Source organism: Siphateles boraxobius, unplaced genomic scaffold, assembly GCF_051911475.1.
Source record: "Siphateles boraxobius isolate OS27281-9 unplaced genomic scaffold, OSU_SipBor_1 75, whole genome shotgun sequence".
Taxonomy (NCBI): domain Eukaryota; kingdom Metazoa; phylum Chordata; class Actinopteri; order Cypriniformes; family Leuciscidae; genus Siphateles; species Siphateles boraxobius.
Window position 1 is genome coordinate 1,785,001 of NW_027509203.1, and position 20,000 is coordinate 1,805,000.

The 20,000-nt window shown below is 42.9% G+C and overlaps 1 protein-coding gene across 7 annotated transcripts in view; it reads left to right on the forward strand.

Moving 5' to 3' along the window:
* cdk11b (cyclin dependent kinase 11B) overlaps positions 1-20,000 on the forward strand; it is a 44,189-nt gene that overhangs the window by 2,604 nt on the left and 21,585 nt on the right. For 3 of the 7 annotated variants that reach the window (XM_077217667.1, XM_077217673.1, XM_077217668.1), the window contains exons 3-8: positions 1,225-1,340; positions 2,046-2,173; positions 6,013-6,160; positions 11,892-12,043; positions 18,926-19,069; positions 19,313-19,411. In XM_077217667.1, coding sequence (XP_077073782.1) covers positions 1,225-1,340; positions 2,046-2,173; positions 6,013-6,160; positions 11,892-12,043; positions 18,926-19,069; positions 19,313-19,411 — 787 coding nt within the window. The remainder of the gene's footprint in view (positions 1-1,224; positions 1,341-2,045; positions 2,174-6,012; positions 6,161-11,891; positions 12,044-18,925; positions 19,070-19,312; positions 19,412-20,000) is intronic. The other 4 variants (XM_077217669.1, XM_077217670.1, XM_077217671.1 and 1 more) reach the window with 3 other exon arrangements.

The window sequence follows — 20,000 nt, forward strand, 5'->3', positions numbered from 1 at the left end:
ATACACACTTAAATAGTTGTAATTCAAGAATGCCTTGGAATACAGACCTAAGTTTGGTCTTGTTTTAAAGAAAACAATCAGCAGATTATTACTGAAGTGAAAGCACTTCAATAAATTAAAGTATGAAAAAGTTATGGAAGTTATAATTTACAGTAAATCAAATATACTTTACTAATACATTTTTTTTAATATAAAATAAATATTTTTACAAAAATTTTTTTACTATAAAATTACTATAAAATGAAAGCCATATATCTAACCAAGTTGTGTTCCAAATTTCAAGTTGATATCACAAAAACTGAAGTTCCCATGAGATTTTGTTTAGGCGTAGTACCAAAAATAGCCTCCGGGTGCCATTGCATTCCATTGAGTTTAATTGTATGCATTCTGCTGTAACAAATTCATAAATTTCTATCCAAATATCACTTCTCTCACTAAATATGGAACCTTGAGACTCAGACCTTTCTGACAATATGTGTTTTGTCAATATTAGAAAAGGTTTTGATAATAAATTATGAAAGATGATGCCCAAAAGGGGAGGGGCCTAATAAAAAATATACCGTTTCTATGGTAACGCAACATCCAATTTCAAAACGGTTTTCAAAGGATGAATTCTGAGTTCGTAAGCTTTCAAATGATACCTAATTTATGATAACTACTAAAATATGTGATATAATAATAATAAAAAAATTATTTTAGAGGACTTCTTAATTTACTTTTTAAAAAATAATTTTATCTTTTTTTATTGATAAATACTAGATTATGTTTTATTATGAACTTTTAGCATTAAAAACCAAAGTTTCAATTATTAAAAGTGTGTTCGTCGACTTTTTGTGACTAAGGTCCGAAACTCCTGTAATGACGTCGATTTTTTGAGGCGCACTCTTGTGTAATTCATATATTCATATATTACTGTTCAAACATAATTTGTAAGAAAAAAACAGCGCTAAAATATCTATTTAGGAGTCTTAGACCTTTCCAACGATATATAGTTTGTCATGATTAGATTAGGATTTAATAGTAATATAGCGAAGTAAAGATATCCCGTATACGGGATCGTGACAGTTCCGCTCGGGCTAGGAAAATCCTCTTGTGTAAAGTCGAGCCCTGCTTTAATCATCAAGCAATATGAATTGACTGATTATGAACATGCAAGTTTATTGTAAAATATTTAGTCTCTGTACATTTGCTGCCATTTCCAGTGCGATGTGTTTTGTCTGACAGACGGATGATCGGGAATCCAAACGGGACACTCCGGAGGAAGGAGAGCTACGAGACCACAAGATGGAAATAACGATAAGGAATTCACCCTACATGCGGGAAGACTCGACTGAAGACAGGTCTCGCTTATTCTGTGTGCTCGCTTTGACCCAAAACTCTGTAATTTTTATTTCTTTTTTTTAACTGAGTGTTCATCATAGGGGTCCAAGTCTCTAGGACTTTTGTCACACTTGAACCAAGAATACACACACAAAAATTGTATTGATTCCAGGAGATTTGTGTATTGAAATTTTAAAAAGTAATAAATCCTTATCCTAACTAATTCCAATCTTAGGAATGATTTTATGATGTCTACATGTGTGTCTGAATGCACACTGAAGCTCATTTACTCCATACAGAGATATAAGGCCATAAAGAGTCATGAAATATAATATTATATTATTATTTCCCACAAGAGGTCTGCAAACACTCCCGATGTTAGATATCTAGTGCTGAATTAAAAGGGTTATGCATGAAACTGAGTTATTTAGAATTTAAGTTAAAAATGTGAGGAGTGTGCTTAAATTACTTTATTTATTTATTGGTCAAATCTAGTAATTTAAAGGTAAATAAAATAAAAGATACCCCCAAAAATTGCTTCAAAAAATATTATCAAAATGAAATAAAATAAGCTTTCTGGACAAAAAAAAAGTATAATTTAGGGCTTCGGGTCATTTTGACCCACGAGGGAAAGATGTGTTATAAAGTGCGAGGGGAGGATGAAGTAAAAGAGATTTATGGGAATATTAATAACGTAAACTCGTGTTGTGTGTGTGTTTCTGCAGAGGAGAGGAGGACGAGTCTCTGGCCATCAAACCCCCACAGCAGATTGCAAGGAAAGACAAGTCCTACCACAGAAAAGAGGAGAAGAGGAAGGACAAGAGGCGGCACAGGAGCCAGTCTGATGAAGACGGTCAGTGCACACACACACACACAGTGTCCAAAGGGGCGGGGCCTGTCACTATATTCCTCATTTACATAATATGCAGAATAAAGGGGCGGGGCCTGTCACTATATTCCTCATTTACATAATGTGCAGAATAAAGGGGCGGGGCCTGTCACTATATTCCTCATTTACATAATGTGCAGAATAAAGGGGTGGGGTCTGGGACTATATTCCTCATTTACATAATATGTAGAATAAAGGGGCGGGGCCTGTCACTATATCCCTCATTTACATAATGTGCAGAATAAAGGGGTGGGGTCTGGGACTATATTCCTCATTTACATAATATGCAGAATAAAGGGGCGGGGCCTGTCACTATATCCCTCATTTACATAATGTGCAGAATAAAGGGGTGGGGTCTGGGACTATATTCCTCATTTACATAATATGTAGAATAAAGGGGCGGGGTCTGTCACTATATTCCTCATTTACATAATATGTAGAATAAAGGGGCGGGGTCTGTCACTATATTCCTCATTTACATAATATGTAGAATAAAGGGGCGGGGTCTGTCACTATATTCCTCATTTACATAATATGTAGAATAAAGGGGCGGGGTCTGTCACTATATTCCTCATTTACATAATATGTAGAATAAAGGGGCGGGGTCTGTCACTATATTCCTCATTTACATAATATGTAGAATAAAGGGGCGGGGTCTGTCACTATATTCCTCATTTACATAATATGTAGAATAAAGGGGCGGGGTCTGTCACTATATTCCTCATTTACATAATATGCAAAATAAAGCCTGGTGGAGTTACAATTCCTCATTTACATAATATGTAGAATAAAGGGGCGGGGTCTGTCACTATATGTCTCATTTACATAATATGCAAAATAAAGGGGAGGGGCCTGTCACTATATTCCTCATTTACATATGCAGAATAAAGGGGTGGGGCCTGTCACTATATTCCTCATTTACATAATATGCAGAATAAAGGGGTGGGGCCTGTCACAATATTCCTCATTTACATAATTTGCAGAATAAAGGGGCGCGGCCTGTCACTATATACCTCATTTACATAATATACAGAATAAAGGGGTGGAGCCTGTCACTATATTCCTCATTTACATAATTTGTAAATAAAGGGGTGGGGTCTGTCACTGTATTCCTCATTTACATAATTTGTAAATAAAGGGGCGGGGCCTGGTGGAGTTACAAGAGCAGAACCAAACTATGAATCACTCCTGGATTCATTTATAAGTGTCCTGTTTTGCTTTTCCATCTGTGTTTAGTGTAGATATCGAATCATTTAGTAATCAAGGATTCCATCAATTAATCGAGTAATTGGACAAAAAAATTCTGGTAATAAAAATAGATCCAAGTAAACAACAGCCTTTAAAATGACTTAAAGTACAATTATATAATAACAAGCAATAATAATTGGCTAATATCAACATTACTTGTACATTACGTGTTATGCCTGCAGAGGGCGCCAGCGCCCTGGTCTTATTAATATTGGCCAAACAACATTTAATTCAAATGTCCACTTATTATTGGTTCACTTCTGTGCGATAGAAATGCTAGAGTCGCTGTAATTTCTTGAACCAGAACATGTGCACATCAAAACATGCAAACTCAAGAGTGAGGGGTTAAACTTTTATTTTGAAATCGCGATGAAAAATGTGCATATTTAGAAACATATTTATCTATTCTTCTGTGTTGGCGTAATTTACAGATGAATTACATTACAAATCTTGTGTAATGCACATTATTGGAAACCTAAACGCACATCGCATGCCGAGTGTGTGTGTGGAGTGTTTACTGTGAACAGAGGTATTTTAAGAGGTGTAATCTGCACGCATGTTAAAGGGACATTAAGTAAGAATTTCTCCAATCTAGCGGTGAAATTGTATTTTGCATTCAAACGAATTGTGCTCTCCAGCGCCTCGCTTTTTCAAATGCGTGTTGCATCTACGGTAGCCGTTATGTGCCAAAAAGCTATGACAGGATGTCTTCTATTAGCACTTCATTGAGTTTTCCTTCGGGTGAACAGGTTTGTTATTTCAAACAAACTTCAAATTGACACAACGAACAAACGAATGTTACAGTATGAAGTAATGAGTGTCAAAAACATGAACTATTGTAATTAGTAGTTATGCCTTGTTTACTCGTTATATTTTTTTGAAGTATGTGCATTGTTAGATATCATCATCAGATGAGAGCAAGTAGTAGAGGAAGAGGACTCAATAGTTGCTATTCATCAAAGAGCCTGTTTAACTTTTAACTGTAAATGTTCTTCTGTCTTTATATAATAAAGTAAACAACCAAGCAAAAAAAAAAAAAACTTGTAATTAAGACTGTAACATTGACTTACCTGTCGAGGAGAAAGCAGGACTTCAGCGTCTCTTTTGAATTCTTTCTCCTGCATTAAAGTTAGCTCTTTCCACCGGGAAAAAGCAATCCCGACATTCACTCGTGTTTTTTGTATCCTCCGGTCACGTTTCCTTTTACGATAATTTTTGGTCTGTTTTGGCGAAGAGGATTTCTTATCCAGTGGCTCGGCATAGGTATGGGTCCGCCATTAAAAATAAAAGTGACAAGCGCTTCTCGCTGCTCTGCTCCTCCGTTTCTGCTGCTTTCAGTCACGTGACGCTGGCTCTGAACGAAAACGCCTTGTGGAAACGCGTTGGCCTAGTACTTTTTGACCCTCTCTGCTATTATAGTTTTTCAAGATGGCGGAACTACATGGAAGCCTCCGTGGACTTACCCGTTCAATGTATATAAAGATAATAAATTCTTCGTTTACGAGGATCAATCAGATAATTGGCAGTGGTATTTGTACACCATTGGGGAAATATTTATGAATACAAATATAGATTTTAGATTATAAATTACCTAAAAAGTTACTTATAGTCCCTTTAATAAAGCGTTGTGCTTCTCTGTGGGAAAAAACATATTTATTTAACGGAATCACAGCCTTTGTAACTTCACAATAGCACTATGCTGTATTATGAGTGTAAATGGTTTTTGCTATATAGTGTCTCCTTAGTAAAGCGTGTAATAATGCGGTTCATGGATTCTCGTCTGTGAAATGCGCCGCTTCCGGTGTTTTTCCGGTTACTCAACACTCTGTTGTAATAGAGGACTTTTAAAAATCAAGTACTCGACTATAATTGATTTATCACCCTAATTTAGTGTGTAATTTTACAGTTTGAGCATGAAAAAGCTCCAGTTCTTCTCTATATCAGTGTCAGTGTTTCTGAGCTCCTGAAACGCCTCCATTGTAGTCTTGAGTTTCTTCCGGGAACGAACACATTACAATATTCCTCATTATAATAATTCATACGCAGAATAAAGGGGCGGAGCCTGGTTCAGTTCGTTAGTAGTGTGTTAAACTGGCGGTTATGGTAAGGGGCGGGACATTTCCCGAACACACTCGAAGCGCTCGACCAATCACAACACACTGATCCAGCCGACCAATCAGAGCACAGTGTGCTTTTCAGGAGGAGGGGCTTCATAGAGACAGGAAGTAAACAGAGCGTTACTGACAGACTGGGAAGAGAGGAGCCGCAACAATGGAGAATATGAGGAAAATAATCAACATTCAAGCAGGAAAACCTGTTCTAGTAGAGCCTGAAAACACAGTGTTTGTGAAAGAGCAGAATATTTAAACTTTAATACATGTTCTTATGCATCTATAACTGCATGCACATACTTTTAAATATAAGTACAATTGAAAAACATGGATGTACACAATAAGTGCATTGTATTAAATTATTAATTTACATGTTCATGCATTGTAGGTAAAGACACTTCATATAAAGTGTGACGTTTTTTGTCTGGTTTATTGTCTTTACAGCAGGGAAACACATCCGCACAAAAGACAAGGAGAAGGAGCGAGAAAACGAGAGGAGGAAAAGACAGTGGCAGGATGAAAACAAAACCAGGCGAGATTATGAGCGTCAGAAACGAAGAGATCAAGCCAGAGCTCACTCCCGCAGAGAGAGGTCCAACACACACTCACAAACACACACACACTCACACACACTCACACACACACTCCCGCAGAGAGAGGTCCAACACACACTCACAAACACACACACACACACTCCCGCAGAGAGAGGTCCAACACACACTCACAAACAAACACACACACTCACACACACTCACACACACACTCCCGCAGAGAGAGGTCCAACACACACTCACAAACACACACACACTCACAAACACACACTCACACACACAATCCTGCAGAGAGAGGTCCAACACACACTCACAAACACACACACACTCACACACACAATCACACACACTCCCGCTGAGAGAGATCCAACACACACTCACAAACACACACAAACACTCACACACACTCCCGCAGAGAGAGGTCCAACACACACACACACACTCACACACACTCCCGCAGAGAGAGGTCCAACACACACTCACAAACACACACACACACACACTCACACTCCCGCAGAGAGAGGTCCAACACAGACACACACACACACAATCCCGCAGAGAGAGGACAAACACACACACACACTCACACACTCCCGCAGAGAGAGGTCCAACACACACTCACAAGCACACACTCCCGCAGAGAGAGGTCCAACACACACACACACACACACACTCACACACACTCCCGCAGAGAGAGGTCCAACACACACACACACACACACACACTCCCGCAGAGAAAGGTCCAACACACACTCACAAACACACACTCCAGCAGAGAGAGGTCCAACACACACACACACACACTCCCGCAGAGAGAGGTCCAACACACACACACACTCCCGCAGAGAGAGGTCCAACACACACACACACACTCCCGCAGAGAGAGGTCCAACACACACACACACTACCACAGAGAGAGGTCCTTGTGGTGGTCTCCTGTGTGCTGTGTGTATCTGCCCGTAGAGGAGCTGCCGGGCAGCGGGTGGGCATGCGGGTAACATGAGCAACCCATCGCAGCTGCCGCCTAGCAAGGATTGTCTCCGTACTGCTGGAGTTGGTGCGCTGTAGGATGTGCGTGTGGGGGATTTTGTCTTTTCATGTGACACCTAGTAAGCGCTGGCGGCATCTGATGTGCAAACCCTCGAGACACCGACAGCCTGCGGTAGGAGTCCACGCTCCTGCGCCGACAGCAGGGTGCCCACGCTCCTGCGCCGACAGCAGGGTGCCCACGCTCCTGCACCAACAGCAGAATGCACACGCTCCTGCGCCGACAGCAGGGTGCACACAGACTGCCTGGTAGACGCCGCTTAGGTGAAGGTGCGGAGATCTTTATTAACAAAGACTCGAGATCGAAGTCTACCAAAGGCAGAGCAGGCGAGATTAATGCGTGCCTGGAACCATTTGTCTATGAGACAGGTGTGTGTGAGGATGCTTCCAAGGTAGCAGACGTGCTCAGCAACCTTTACTGGTGTGCCATGGATGTAGTGTTCAGGGTGTGTGTGTGTGGGGGGGGGTGGTCTGTGCAATGATCTGTCTTTTGGATGTCGACTTGTAGGCCACAAGCTTGATACACTGCGCATACAACATCCAGTGTGTGCTGCATTGCGGTAGGGCTGGGACGGTTACCGCATTACTGCGGTCACGTGACTCCTACCGCAGGTCTGAGCTCGTCACCGTCATCACCGCAAAAAAAAACATAGGCCTGCACATGTGTGCACATTGTGTCTAATTACATGGATTCATTGATTCTAATGACATAGATTGTGTAATGACTTTGTGTCTTACATGGATTCAAGGTTTTCTAAACAAAACTCATCATCCGTCTGCCATCATCCGCACCAACGTTTATGACCAATTCTCAAAACCGCGCCCGCCCGCATCCGCTGACTGTTTTCAGGTCTATGGGCGACGCAGGCGCTGCTGCCGCGAGGCTAGAGCTCTTGGCTGTTCTAGAAAGGAGACTGATCCAATGCAGCACAGATATTTAAAGGCTAAAGCCTCTAGTATAGCATATTGGCTGTGTTGTGTCCCCAGCATTCCGATCGGTGCACAGAGACAAAAATAAAGTGGTTTACCGCTATACCGAGGGAATTTCTTGCTTTTCAACCGCGGTTATAAAAAATGCATACCGTACCAGCAGTAGCTGTGGGCTAGGAGGGCACAGTCGTCAGCGTATCGCAGTTCATGAATGGTGATGGTGGTGGTCCTGGTGAGGGCTTGCAGGAGGCGGAGGTTAAACTGTAGGCACACACACCCCCACCCCTACCAAACCCCCCCCAAACACTGGAGCCAGTACACACCCCCGCTGGGGCTGAGGGATTGCAGGAGAGGAGGGAGAGGGTCACTGGAGAGCCAGTACACACCCCCGCTGGGGCTGAGGGATTGCAGGAGAGGAGGGAGAGGGTCACTGGAGAGCCAGTACACACCCCCGCTGGGGCTGAGGGATTGCAGGAGAGGAGGGAGAGGGTCACTGGAGCCAGTACACACTCCTGCTTCACTCCTACCTGCACAAGGAAGGAGGAGGATTGAAATGTACCCACAATCACACGGGCCTGCATGCCAGCCTGAAACTGTTGTAGGATGTCCAGAAATCTTGGTGGCACCCCAAATGTCTCCAGAAAGATCCAAAGGACTTGGCGGTCAGTGGTGTTGAAAGCCTCTGCCAGGTGGATGAAGGCATTGAACAGGTCTTTGTTCTGTTCTCTGGTCTTCTCCAGGCGCAGGACTAAGATCATGTCAGAGGAGGACCGATCTGGAAGCCGTTCTGTGACCCAGGAAGGATCCTCTCCGTGATGCTCTTGGTAAGACAGTACAACATGACCCTCATTAACCCTCTCCCTGCCACAGAGAGCGGGGATATGCCACGACTGATGGACTTGTCACCCTTTTTCTTGTGGATGATAACAATGTGTGAGTCTTTCCAGCCTTGTGGATCAGTTTTTTGTGCAGTGTTTAATTAGGGCTGGAGCTAATTAAGGGTTATCTGCAGGACAGTGGCCCTCCAGGACCGGAGTTCCCCATCCCTGGTGTAGGGGATGAATGAGAGCGGAGGAAAGGTTATCAGCCAAGCAGCAACGGTGCAATGCAGTGATGTCAGAGGGTTTAGGGCTCGGGAGTTGAGCCGTCTTGAGGGTTGGGGCCTAGTGTGTTGGGGTCGGACCTCTAGGTGTATCTTGGATCTGATCAGCCGATGATCTGTCCACGGATTGCTCGGGCGATGGAGATTTCATGCAGATCTTGTTGCTGGGTTATAGTGTAGTCCAGTAGGTGCCAGTGTTCGGATCTGGGGTGCATCAATGATGCTTTGTATTTGTTTTTCATTTGTAAAGTTGTGTTTGTTATGACCAGTTTGTGCTCAGAGCATGTTGCTGGAGCCTACTCTGGCATTGAAGTCTCCCGGGAGCACAAGTTTATCAGTGTGAGGAGAGCTGTGTCAAGAGACTCGTAAAAAGCGTCTTTGATGGTTTCTTCAGCATCCAGAGTTGGTGCATAATCGCTTATCAATCGCACAGGGAATGAGCCAGGCCATCAGCCGCTACTGATTCCTACAGGAGACTCTTGGATGTTCTGGAGTTTTTAATTGCAAAACCTTCTCCATGTAGACGCCGGGTTTCTTCTGGAAGGTGTATCTTCTGTTAGCGGGTCTCACTCAAAGCTGCGGCGTCAATGTTGTGTTTGTTAAGCTCGCTCGCAGTGCACCTGCGGGGTCTGCCAGTTCCATTCTGCACATCGAGAAGTGTGCGTACGTTCCATGTAGCCAAAATTAAGAGTTTAGAACATTAATATTTTTGACAGCTTAATGGGATGCCTTGGTGACAGCGGTGGGCCGCCCAGGAGTGTAGGGAACAGGCAGTGTTTGGGTCACCTCTTCTAGACCCTGAGCAGTGCCGAAGGTGGACGCTGTTCACACAACTTGTGCTTGCACACACACACTTACACGCACACTCACGCACATACACACTCTCACGCACATACACACTCACACGCACACTCACGCACATACACACACGCACACTCACGCACACTCACGCACATACACACTCACTCACGCACACACTCACGCACATACACACTCACCCGCACACTCACGCACACACTCACCCGCACACTCACGCACATACACACTCACCCGCACACTCACGCACATACACACTCACACGCACATACACACTCACCCGCACACTCACGCACACACTCACCCGCACACTCACGCACACACTCACCCGCACACTCACGCACACACTCACAAACATGCACACTCACACGCAGACTCACAAACATGCACACTCACGTGCACACTCACACGCACACACTCACACGCACACTCACAAATACACTCACAAACGCACTCATAAGCACGCACACTCACAAGCACACTTACACGCACGCTCACAAGCACACTCACGCTCACACGCACGCTCACAAGCACGCTCACACTCACGCTCACACTCACGCTCACACTCACACACACAAGCACGCTCACAAGCACACTCACGCTCACACGCACACTCACAAGCACACTCACACGCACACTCACAAGCGCGCACACTCACAAATACACTCACACACGCACACGCTCACAAGCACGCTCACAAGCATGCTCACACTCACACGCACGCTCACAAGCACGCTCACACGCACGCTCACACGCACACTCACAAGCACACTCACGCTCACACGCACGCTCACAAGCACGCTCACACGCACACTCACAAGCACACTCACAAGCACACTCACACGCACACTCACAAGCACACACTCACACGCACACTCACACACGCGCACACTCACAAATACACGCACACGCTCACAAGCACGCTCACAAGCACACTCACACGCACGCTCACACTCACAAGCACACACTCACACGCACACACACACACGCGCACACTCACAAATACACTGACACGCTCACAAGCACACTCACACGCACGCTCACAAGCACGCTCACACGCACACACTCACACGCACACACAAGCACACACTCACACGCACACTCACAAATACACACACACACTCACAAACACACGCACACTCACACTCACACTCACAAGCACAAGCACACACTCACACGCACACTCACAAATACACTCACACACACACGCACACACTCACAAACACAGCCACAAACACACGCACACACACGACACAGTCTTGCACTCTCAGACTGTAACGCTTTGAAAATCGTCACTATATTAAAGGGATAGTTTATGATTTACTCACCCTGAACTCATCCTTGGTGTATATGACGTCCTTCTTTCAGACAAACACAATCGGAGTTATATTAAAAATGTCCTGGCTCTTCCAAACTTTATAATGGCAGTGAATTGCTGGAGAAAATTTGAAGCCCAAAAGAGTGCATCATAAGTTTTCTTACACAAACACATCGCTTCGCCTCAGAAGGCCTTTATTAACCCCCTGGAGCCTGTGGAGGACTTTATGATGGACAGATGCACTTTTAAGATGGATAAATGCAAAAAATGCAACAAATTTTTTTTTTTATTCTGGCTTCAAAACAGAAACGGCCATTCACTGCCATTATAAAGCTTGGAAGAGCTAGGGCATTTTTTAGTATGTGAGTGTCTGGTCTGTGTGTGTGTGTGTGTGTGTGTGTGTGTGTGTATACACACATATACACACGAATAATGTTTGACAGTAATGTGAGTCTCTAGTCTTCACGCTCAGAGTTCAGAAGTGTGTGTGTGGTGTTCCGGCTGCTGAGTGGCTCGCAGCTGGACCTGACTTCAGTGTGTGTGTGTGTGTGTGAACCAGCAGGGATCGTCTGGAGCAGCTGGAGCGCCAGCGGGAGCGTGACCGTAAGGTCCGGGAGCAGCAGCAGAAGGAGCAGCGCGAGCAGCGGGAGCTGAAGGAGAGAGAGAGGCGAGCGGAGGAGCGCCGCAAGGACCGGGACGCACGCAGAGACGGTACACACACTGCTCTCATCCTCAATGTTCTGATCCGATTTGACCTCTGACCTGTAATGCTGCCTGAGTCATTATCACACACTGTTGGTTCTTGGAGAGTTTTCTCCATTCTGTCACTGATGGAGTTTGGGTTCCACTGACGTCTTTGGCTTGCTTTAAACACCCTTTAGTCACGCCTCTCTCACGCTGTGAAAAACACATTGTGGAGCAGAGAGGACACTGACTGACAGGACAGAGGTTACGGTTGATATGAAACAAAGTCTCAACTTTCACATTTGGTCTTTGTTTTTTTTTTTAAAGAGATTTTAACAATAAATATAGTTTTGTGGCTGTTTAACGTGTCGTGACTGATCGCTGTAGAGCCTCAGTTAAAGCGTCTCGTGAACAGTGTTTGGAATAACGCCGTTTAAAAGAACGTAAAATAACTTTTTTCAGTAACGGGCTAATCTAACTAATTACTTTTCCCGTCGTTACAACGCCGTTAACGTTACTGGACGTTAAATGCGGTGCGTTACCACAGGCGTCAGTTTGGTTTGAAATGTGCTGACAGAGACGCATTCGGAAGTGCTGGGTACAAACTCGTCAAACTGTGCAGCCTCTCTGCTCAACCCTAAATAAATCTATCGATCCGCAAATGTTGTTTTAGTTCTTGAATGGTCTAGTGGAAGATCTTTTGCCAAGCGTGTCAGAGGTTACGGGTTCTAATCCGCACCCGTATAGTTTTTTTTCTCTCATCAAAACTGAATATGTTCATCAGTGGTTACAGTCTATATCAAGCAGGGACATGTTTGTGTGCATTTTATTTTGAGATTTCACAGGAATGAATATAGAGTCTCCACAACGGCGATAGATTGAAGGGCGCGTCCGAATGAAGACTGCGCGAGCCTGTATCCATGACACTGATCGCCGCGGCAACGAGCGTTCAGCTTGAGTTCAAAAACAACACATTTTAGCGCTAGATCTCTTATTTAATAGCGAATTAAATGGCAACGCATGGCGTTTTTAGAGTTTGATTTATTTAATTTGCTACAGTTACTGCAAACACACTTTATATTATTTAACTGTTTACTTTTGAAGAAAATACTTGAAGTACAGAATGTATTCCAGACCAGTTGTCTGACATTGGGAGTTTGATTTATTTAATTAAGAATAAGACTACAGAGCTAAAAACACTTTTTTGTTGTTGTTTAAAAGTTTACTTTTGTTGTGAACAAAACACTTGGAAGTAGCCTACAGGTTGTTTACTTGACCCAGTTGTCTCAGGTTGAGAGAGTTTGATTTAATTTGCTAGAGTTAAATGCACTTTATATGGTGTAACTCTTTACTTATCTTACAAAGATAATACTTGAAGTGCAGGATAAAACTCTTGCTGTGTGTCGACGTGCAATAAATATCGAAAGTTATGTACAAACACCCGTCTGTACTCATTTCAACTGACTTGTAAAAACTGCTAAAAAAAAATCCAAATTCTTTTGACATATAGCAACTTTTTGATTTAACAGTAACGCAAATAGTTACTTTCCCTGGTAACGAGTTAGTTTTATTATAGAGTAATTCAGTTTCTAACTCAGTTATTTTTTGGAACCAGTAGTGAGTAACTATAACTAATTACTTTTTTAAAGTAACGTTCCCAACACTGCTCGTGAACCGATCATCTCTTCCTCCTAGTTCATTTATAGCATCAAATAAACATGAATGAACATGAGGAATGATGTTTTAACAGCGTAAAGACGACAGTACAGCGTTTTTCAAGTTCAGATCCTCCACATTAATCTACTAACTCCTCTTGACTGCTTGTCGGACAGAAATGGCAGTTGGCAGATTATGATTGGTCTGATCGCCTGTCAATCAAACTCCTTGCGAAGGGTCGTACTTTGCAGTCACATGACTACCATGGATACCTGGCGGGCAACAAATGCTGACAAACAGTGGCCAGCCAGTATAGTGAGGCTATTTTGTTTCCATAGCACATTAACAAAACGTTTAATGACACTAATAACACTAAAAACAATACAATTACTATATATTAATAATATCACTAAAATTATATAGGCCTAAAAACAGTGTTTAGTTCACGAACAGCACAACTCTGCCATCTGTGAAAATCAAAAGCAGCTTCAAAAACTTGTTTAAAAAGAATTATTCTTCTATTTTTTACTGTCATTATCATTAATGTAGGTCTACAAGAGAAATATTGAGCCAGTAAATTAAGATAGTCGCTAATACCGTTATATCCATCGTCGTCTCTGAGAGAACGCGGCGATAATGCAGCGACAGATGCTGAAAGCTCAGTCCGTTTCTACTTTCACTTTCAGGAATGAGTGCGTTTACAGGCACGTTCTTAACGCGATTATGCTCAATAATAGTGCATCCAATCGCACAACAACTATCTGGCATGTCGTTTACACCTCAAAACACCAACTTTTGTATATTAAAACTGGCGACGTCCTGGCATGATCCTTGATTAGTTTACTGGGTTTCCTTGCTAGAGAACGACGTTCTTGCCCGCCAGCCAGCACTTGTGACGTCACGTACAAAGTATGAATTGGGGACATTTAATTTAATATTCAACAATATTATTGATCTGCCTGCATTGACACCATTATATGAGAACTGAGCTGGACGATGACATCACGGATTTCTCCAGCTATATATATATATAATTAACTTTTTTTTTTTAAACAAAAATGAACCATCACTGAACTTACTCTAACTGGACTGTGATTAGGAGTGTAAATCGGAGCCTTCATGACGATTCGATACGATACCGATTTCTTAAGCCAACGATTCGATTATTTTCAATACTTCAGAATTCCCCGCGATTCGATACGATCCAATACTCGATAGTTTTACATGATATCTATTAAGTTTCAAATAAATCAACAAAAATGTTTATAATGTGCCTTTTATTGACAATACAGAAAGTATTCTATTCACATAATGTGTGTGTTGTGCTCAATGCACTGCAAAACAGCAAATATAACAGTTACTGCATACAGTTCAAAACTTGATTCTATCGAATCCTGGTGCGTTTCCGTGCATCTTACGTCATCGCAAACGTGCACGACGCATGATAGAAAACAGCACGCGGGTAAATATATTCTGTTTTTTTATTTTATTTGGTGCTATTATGCACAGCTGAGTGAACAACACCGGTTTACTGTGTGTCGCATTTGGCTTTTTGCTGATTGCAAACGCAGGAGACAGTGTGTCACAGGTTAACCTGGTCACTTTATAAACTTGGACTTACAAACATACACCCATGTCACTGATACTGTGCATTGCCCGCAATATTAACATCTGTGTACACATCAGGAAGGTGTTATGGATTTTTTGTTTTGTTCAGTCTAAAGTTTGTTACTGCTGTGTTTTGTTATAAATTTTAACTCTTTATAGTTTTTCTTAAATTTGTCATTATTTTTCTAAAAGAACAGAATGCCAGAACACACAATAATTCATATGATAATTACCTTTATTTTTCCACATATCTTCCACAAACCTTATTGCAGTTAAACTTCCCGGTTCACACTCTGTACAACCAAACCCACAATCCAGGTTAAACTGTTTTCTAAAGCAACAGCCACATCACTTCCTGTGGAAGATACCATTTTGGTGTGATGTCAGAGGATGGGGGAGATAAAAACGGTTGTGTTTGCCATATAATTTGTTGTTAAACTCTTTCTCTGTTAATGGTTGTTGTTTTAGGTGTTTTGGAGGTTTAAGTGTTGTTGTTGGGTGTTTATATTTAAATTGATTGTTAAAAACGTTTTAGTTTGTACCTGTGGTTGGTATGCCCTATAGGCGGGGCTTCAGTCTATAAGTAGGCTTGCTGGATGAAAGGATTTCAGTTCTGATTGGGAACTCAGAGAAGTCAAATACTGAGCAGTGTTGCGAACATTGGCCCATTTGGTTTAGCCAAAATTAGCACTTAGTTGCGGTTTTCTTTTCTATTTGTACAGTTCTTATTTATTTTTGTTTTCTCCTGCACTGTAAATATTTTAGCACCTTCCAATAAAACGCCATTTTGGATTTTGCATCAACTTTTTTGTACAGCACGTCATTTCCCTTTTCCACTCCAACTGGTTGGCCTCCCTACACAGTGGATTTCCATTAATTTGTTGCCCTGAGTCCACGCGCTATGATGTGTGTGCTCTTATCCAAGGTAAATTATCAACGCTATCATCCCTTACATGTTCAACTAAATACATCATAATCAGCTAAAAAGCATGCGCAGGTCACTTACTTCCTGAACAAGTGCACACCCGAGTCCGTGATGCTTTCATATTCACGCGAGCCGCGGCACGGTTCGAGTACAACTGAACTCAGCGCACCTCCTCCAGGCAGTCTCGGGTTTGGTACCCAGTGCGCACCCGGGTCCGCATGACAGACAGCGTTCACATTATTAGTGATTTTTCATGCGAACCGTGCCCGTTCCGAGTTGGTGTGAAAGCACCCTGGACTTTTCAAGTTAGCTGTTGAAGTAGCCTTTTGTACAGTTTAGCGACTGTTTGTTTACGCTAGTAACTGCTAGCCAGGAATTCGCCGACTAAGTGACTAAGTGTGCATTCACACTGGCAGTTTAGTTCGGTGACTAACTAACGTTAGCCCAGTACATAACAATCGTTTGTACGCATATGAGCAGATGCTGAAAATAGACAGGCGGCAAAACCATAGACTGTAAAAAAAGATGGACGACGCCCCTTCGTTCTCTTCCATTGGCGAGAAGTGAAGCCGCCATTGTCCCGATATGGCACTGACATCTTGGGACTTGAGTCTGCGCAGTTGCGATTTCGGGACCAGACATGCGCTGTAGTGAGCAGGAAGTAAAGCCGCGAAATCAACGTCCCGCTCTGGTCCCGCCCTCACTCTCGCCGAATCAATCGTAAGCACGCGCCTCTGCTGCAGAATAAACCATTATGTCGGTGTGAAATAATTAATTATAGAAATTTAGATATTAAATTTAAAGATCCAATCTCCACAGTCTTCCAAAGATCCCGAAAAAGTCTGTTGTTGCTTCAGTGACTACTTTGCTCAGAGAACCTGTCAATCACAGCTGTCAATCATGTACGCCACAGCACTGTTTTTATAGCATCAAATAGCATCAAAACTAAAAACAAACTTATTTTAAAAACAAACACTTGAAATTACATCATCGTGATGAAAACTACAGTAAATGACAGAAACAATCTTTGGAAAAAAGATATATGAAGTGTAATTTAATTGTTTAGTTGGTCTCACGTCCCATTGGATAACATGGGGAGGCGGGGTTTATGAGCTATACTAGGACCGGCCACCGGGGGGCGATCGAGACGCTTTGGCTTCAGTTTTCAGGGCTTGTGCGCCACGCTAGAGCAAAACAAACACATTAATCGATACTCTTGCGGACGCATCGAATTATCGGCTATATAATCAATGTATCGATACGAATCGATTAATATTTACACTCCTAACTGTGATGCTTTTTTCTTCTAGAATCAAACTTAGTTGCATTATTTTCCTTTTATCTCTGTAAAGCTGCTTTGAAACACTCTGTACTGTAAAAAGCGCTGTATAAATAAAGGGGACTTGACTTGAGAAGGGACGACACACACACACACACACACACACAAGCTTCTGGAGGTCTTTAGTCAATTCAAGTCACCTTTATTTATTGCGTTTTTTACAAATACAGATTGTTTCAAAAGTAGCTTTACAGAGATAACAGGAGAATAATGTTTGTTTCTCGAAGAAAATAGTGTCATAGTCCAGCTTAAGTTCAGTGATGGTTCATTTTTGTTGTAAAAAAGAGACTATAGAGATAAAGAACAGGGTGTTATGAGTGAGTGCAACTCCTTGATCCATAGAAACACAATTGACAGTAAAGCATTGATATTGAGTTAGTATATGCATATAAACTTAGTGATTATTGAAGTGGAAATCTATTTTCTAAATGCATGTTTTAGATCTTATTGTGAATAATCTAAACAATCGTATTGTTTCATTTGTTAAAGTCCCCATGTAGTCAATCATTTTAACTATTAAAACTCATCTTTGATCACAAAAATGACATATTTAAATGATTTTTCCTTCATGTCTTGAATGTAACTCGACACCCTTGCCTCATTTAGTATGCGCGGTTCTATGAATATGCAAATGAGCCCCGCCTCCACTCACTCACTCACTCACTCAGAGATCCACTGGTTGACGATCACACGTTGATCTGATTGGTTACAAGGTAGTTTGTGACGTCAGAAACACCAGCGATTTCAAACCGTGTTTTTGAGACTGTCTTTGGTTCACTGCAGTTTTAAGGAGAAAATACTCAGCAATGCTGTCGACTTATGAATTTACACATGCTTTGTGTTAAAGCATATTAAAAACACCACATAGACATATAAACAACATTAAACGCTGGATTTACACCACAGGGAGACTTCAAAAATGTTTTGAACCTTGTAATATTTGAAGAAAATGTCACTGATCTTCCAGTGTAGTGTCAGTCTTCTCTCCGCTGACGTATGCATGATTCTTAAGCCCCGCCCCTCAAGCGCACGCTCATTTGCATACTTTTGAGTGCCACACCCACATCTCAACATCCAATCAACAACAGATGCACAGAACCAAGCCCCGCCCTGCATTATTCGTTTTTGATGCGCTGTGACTTTAAACACAAAATTTCAGAAATATCTGATGTTGCTTCGCATCAGAACAGAGTTTGTACAGGAAGAAAACCTTTTACACCGGCCAATCCAGTATATTCTCTCTGCTTTCAGAGGCATGTCAAATTTATTGCCTGAATGCTGTATAAAGAACTGGACTGTGGTTTTGCGGGTTGAAGTTCTTGGCCAGGTTACACTGGACTTACAGACTTTTTTTTGTGTGTGTGTGTGTGTGTGTGTTCAGGGCCCGTGTCTCATCACAGAGGAGCTCCTGCCGAGGAGTTCACAGATAAAGGCCGTTCTCGTCACCGGAGCCGAAGCCGTAGCCGTAGTCCTGCTCGCCCACTGAGAGAGACCAAAGCAGAGAGCAGCGACCAGCGCAGAGCAGGTCTCACACACACACACACACACACACACACACACACACACACACACACACACACACACACACACACACACACACACACACACACACACACACACACACATCAGTGTTTCTCACAATTCAAGTTTATATCACAACATTCTGACTTTTTTCTTCTTCCGGAATTCAAGTTTAAATCCCACAATTCTGACTTTATTTCTCACAATTCAAGTTTTTTTTTTTTACATGTTTTTGTTATATTTGCAGTGCGAGAGGGAAAGATGGAGGATAAAGATCTTCTGTCGGATCTGCAGGACATCAGTGACAGCGAGAGGAAGACCATCACACCGGAGTCATCATCACTGGGTGCATCTCTCTCTCTCTCTCTTTCTCTCTCTCTCTCTCTCGCTCTCTCCCGCTCTCTTTCTCTCGCTCGCTCTCTCTCTCTCTCTCTCCTGCTCTCTCTCTCTCTCCTGCTCGCTCTCTCTCTCTCTCTCTCCTGCTCTCTCTCTCTCTCCTGCTCTCTCTCTCTCTCTCTCCTGCTCTCTCTCTCTCTCCTGCTCTCTCTCTCTCTCTTTCTCTCTCTCTCTCTCTCTCTCTCTCTCTCTCTCTCTCGCTCTCTCTCTCTCTCTCTCTCTCTCTCTGTCCCGCTCTCTTTCTCTCTCTCTCTCTCTCTCTCTCTCTCTCTCTCTCTCCTGCTCTCTCTCTCTCTCTCTCTCTCCTGCTCTCTCTCTCCTGCTCTCTCTCTCTCTCTCCCGCTCTCTCTCGCTCTCTCGCTCTCTCTCGCTCTCTCTCTCTCTCGCTCTCTCTCTCTCTCTCTCGCGCGCTCTCTCTCTCTCTCCTGCTCTCTCGCTCTCTCTCTCTCTCCTGCTCTCTCTCGCGCTCTCTCTCACTCGCTCTCTCGCTCTCTCCTGCTCTCTCGCTCTCTCTCTCTCTCCTGCTCTCTCTCGCGCTC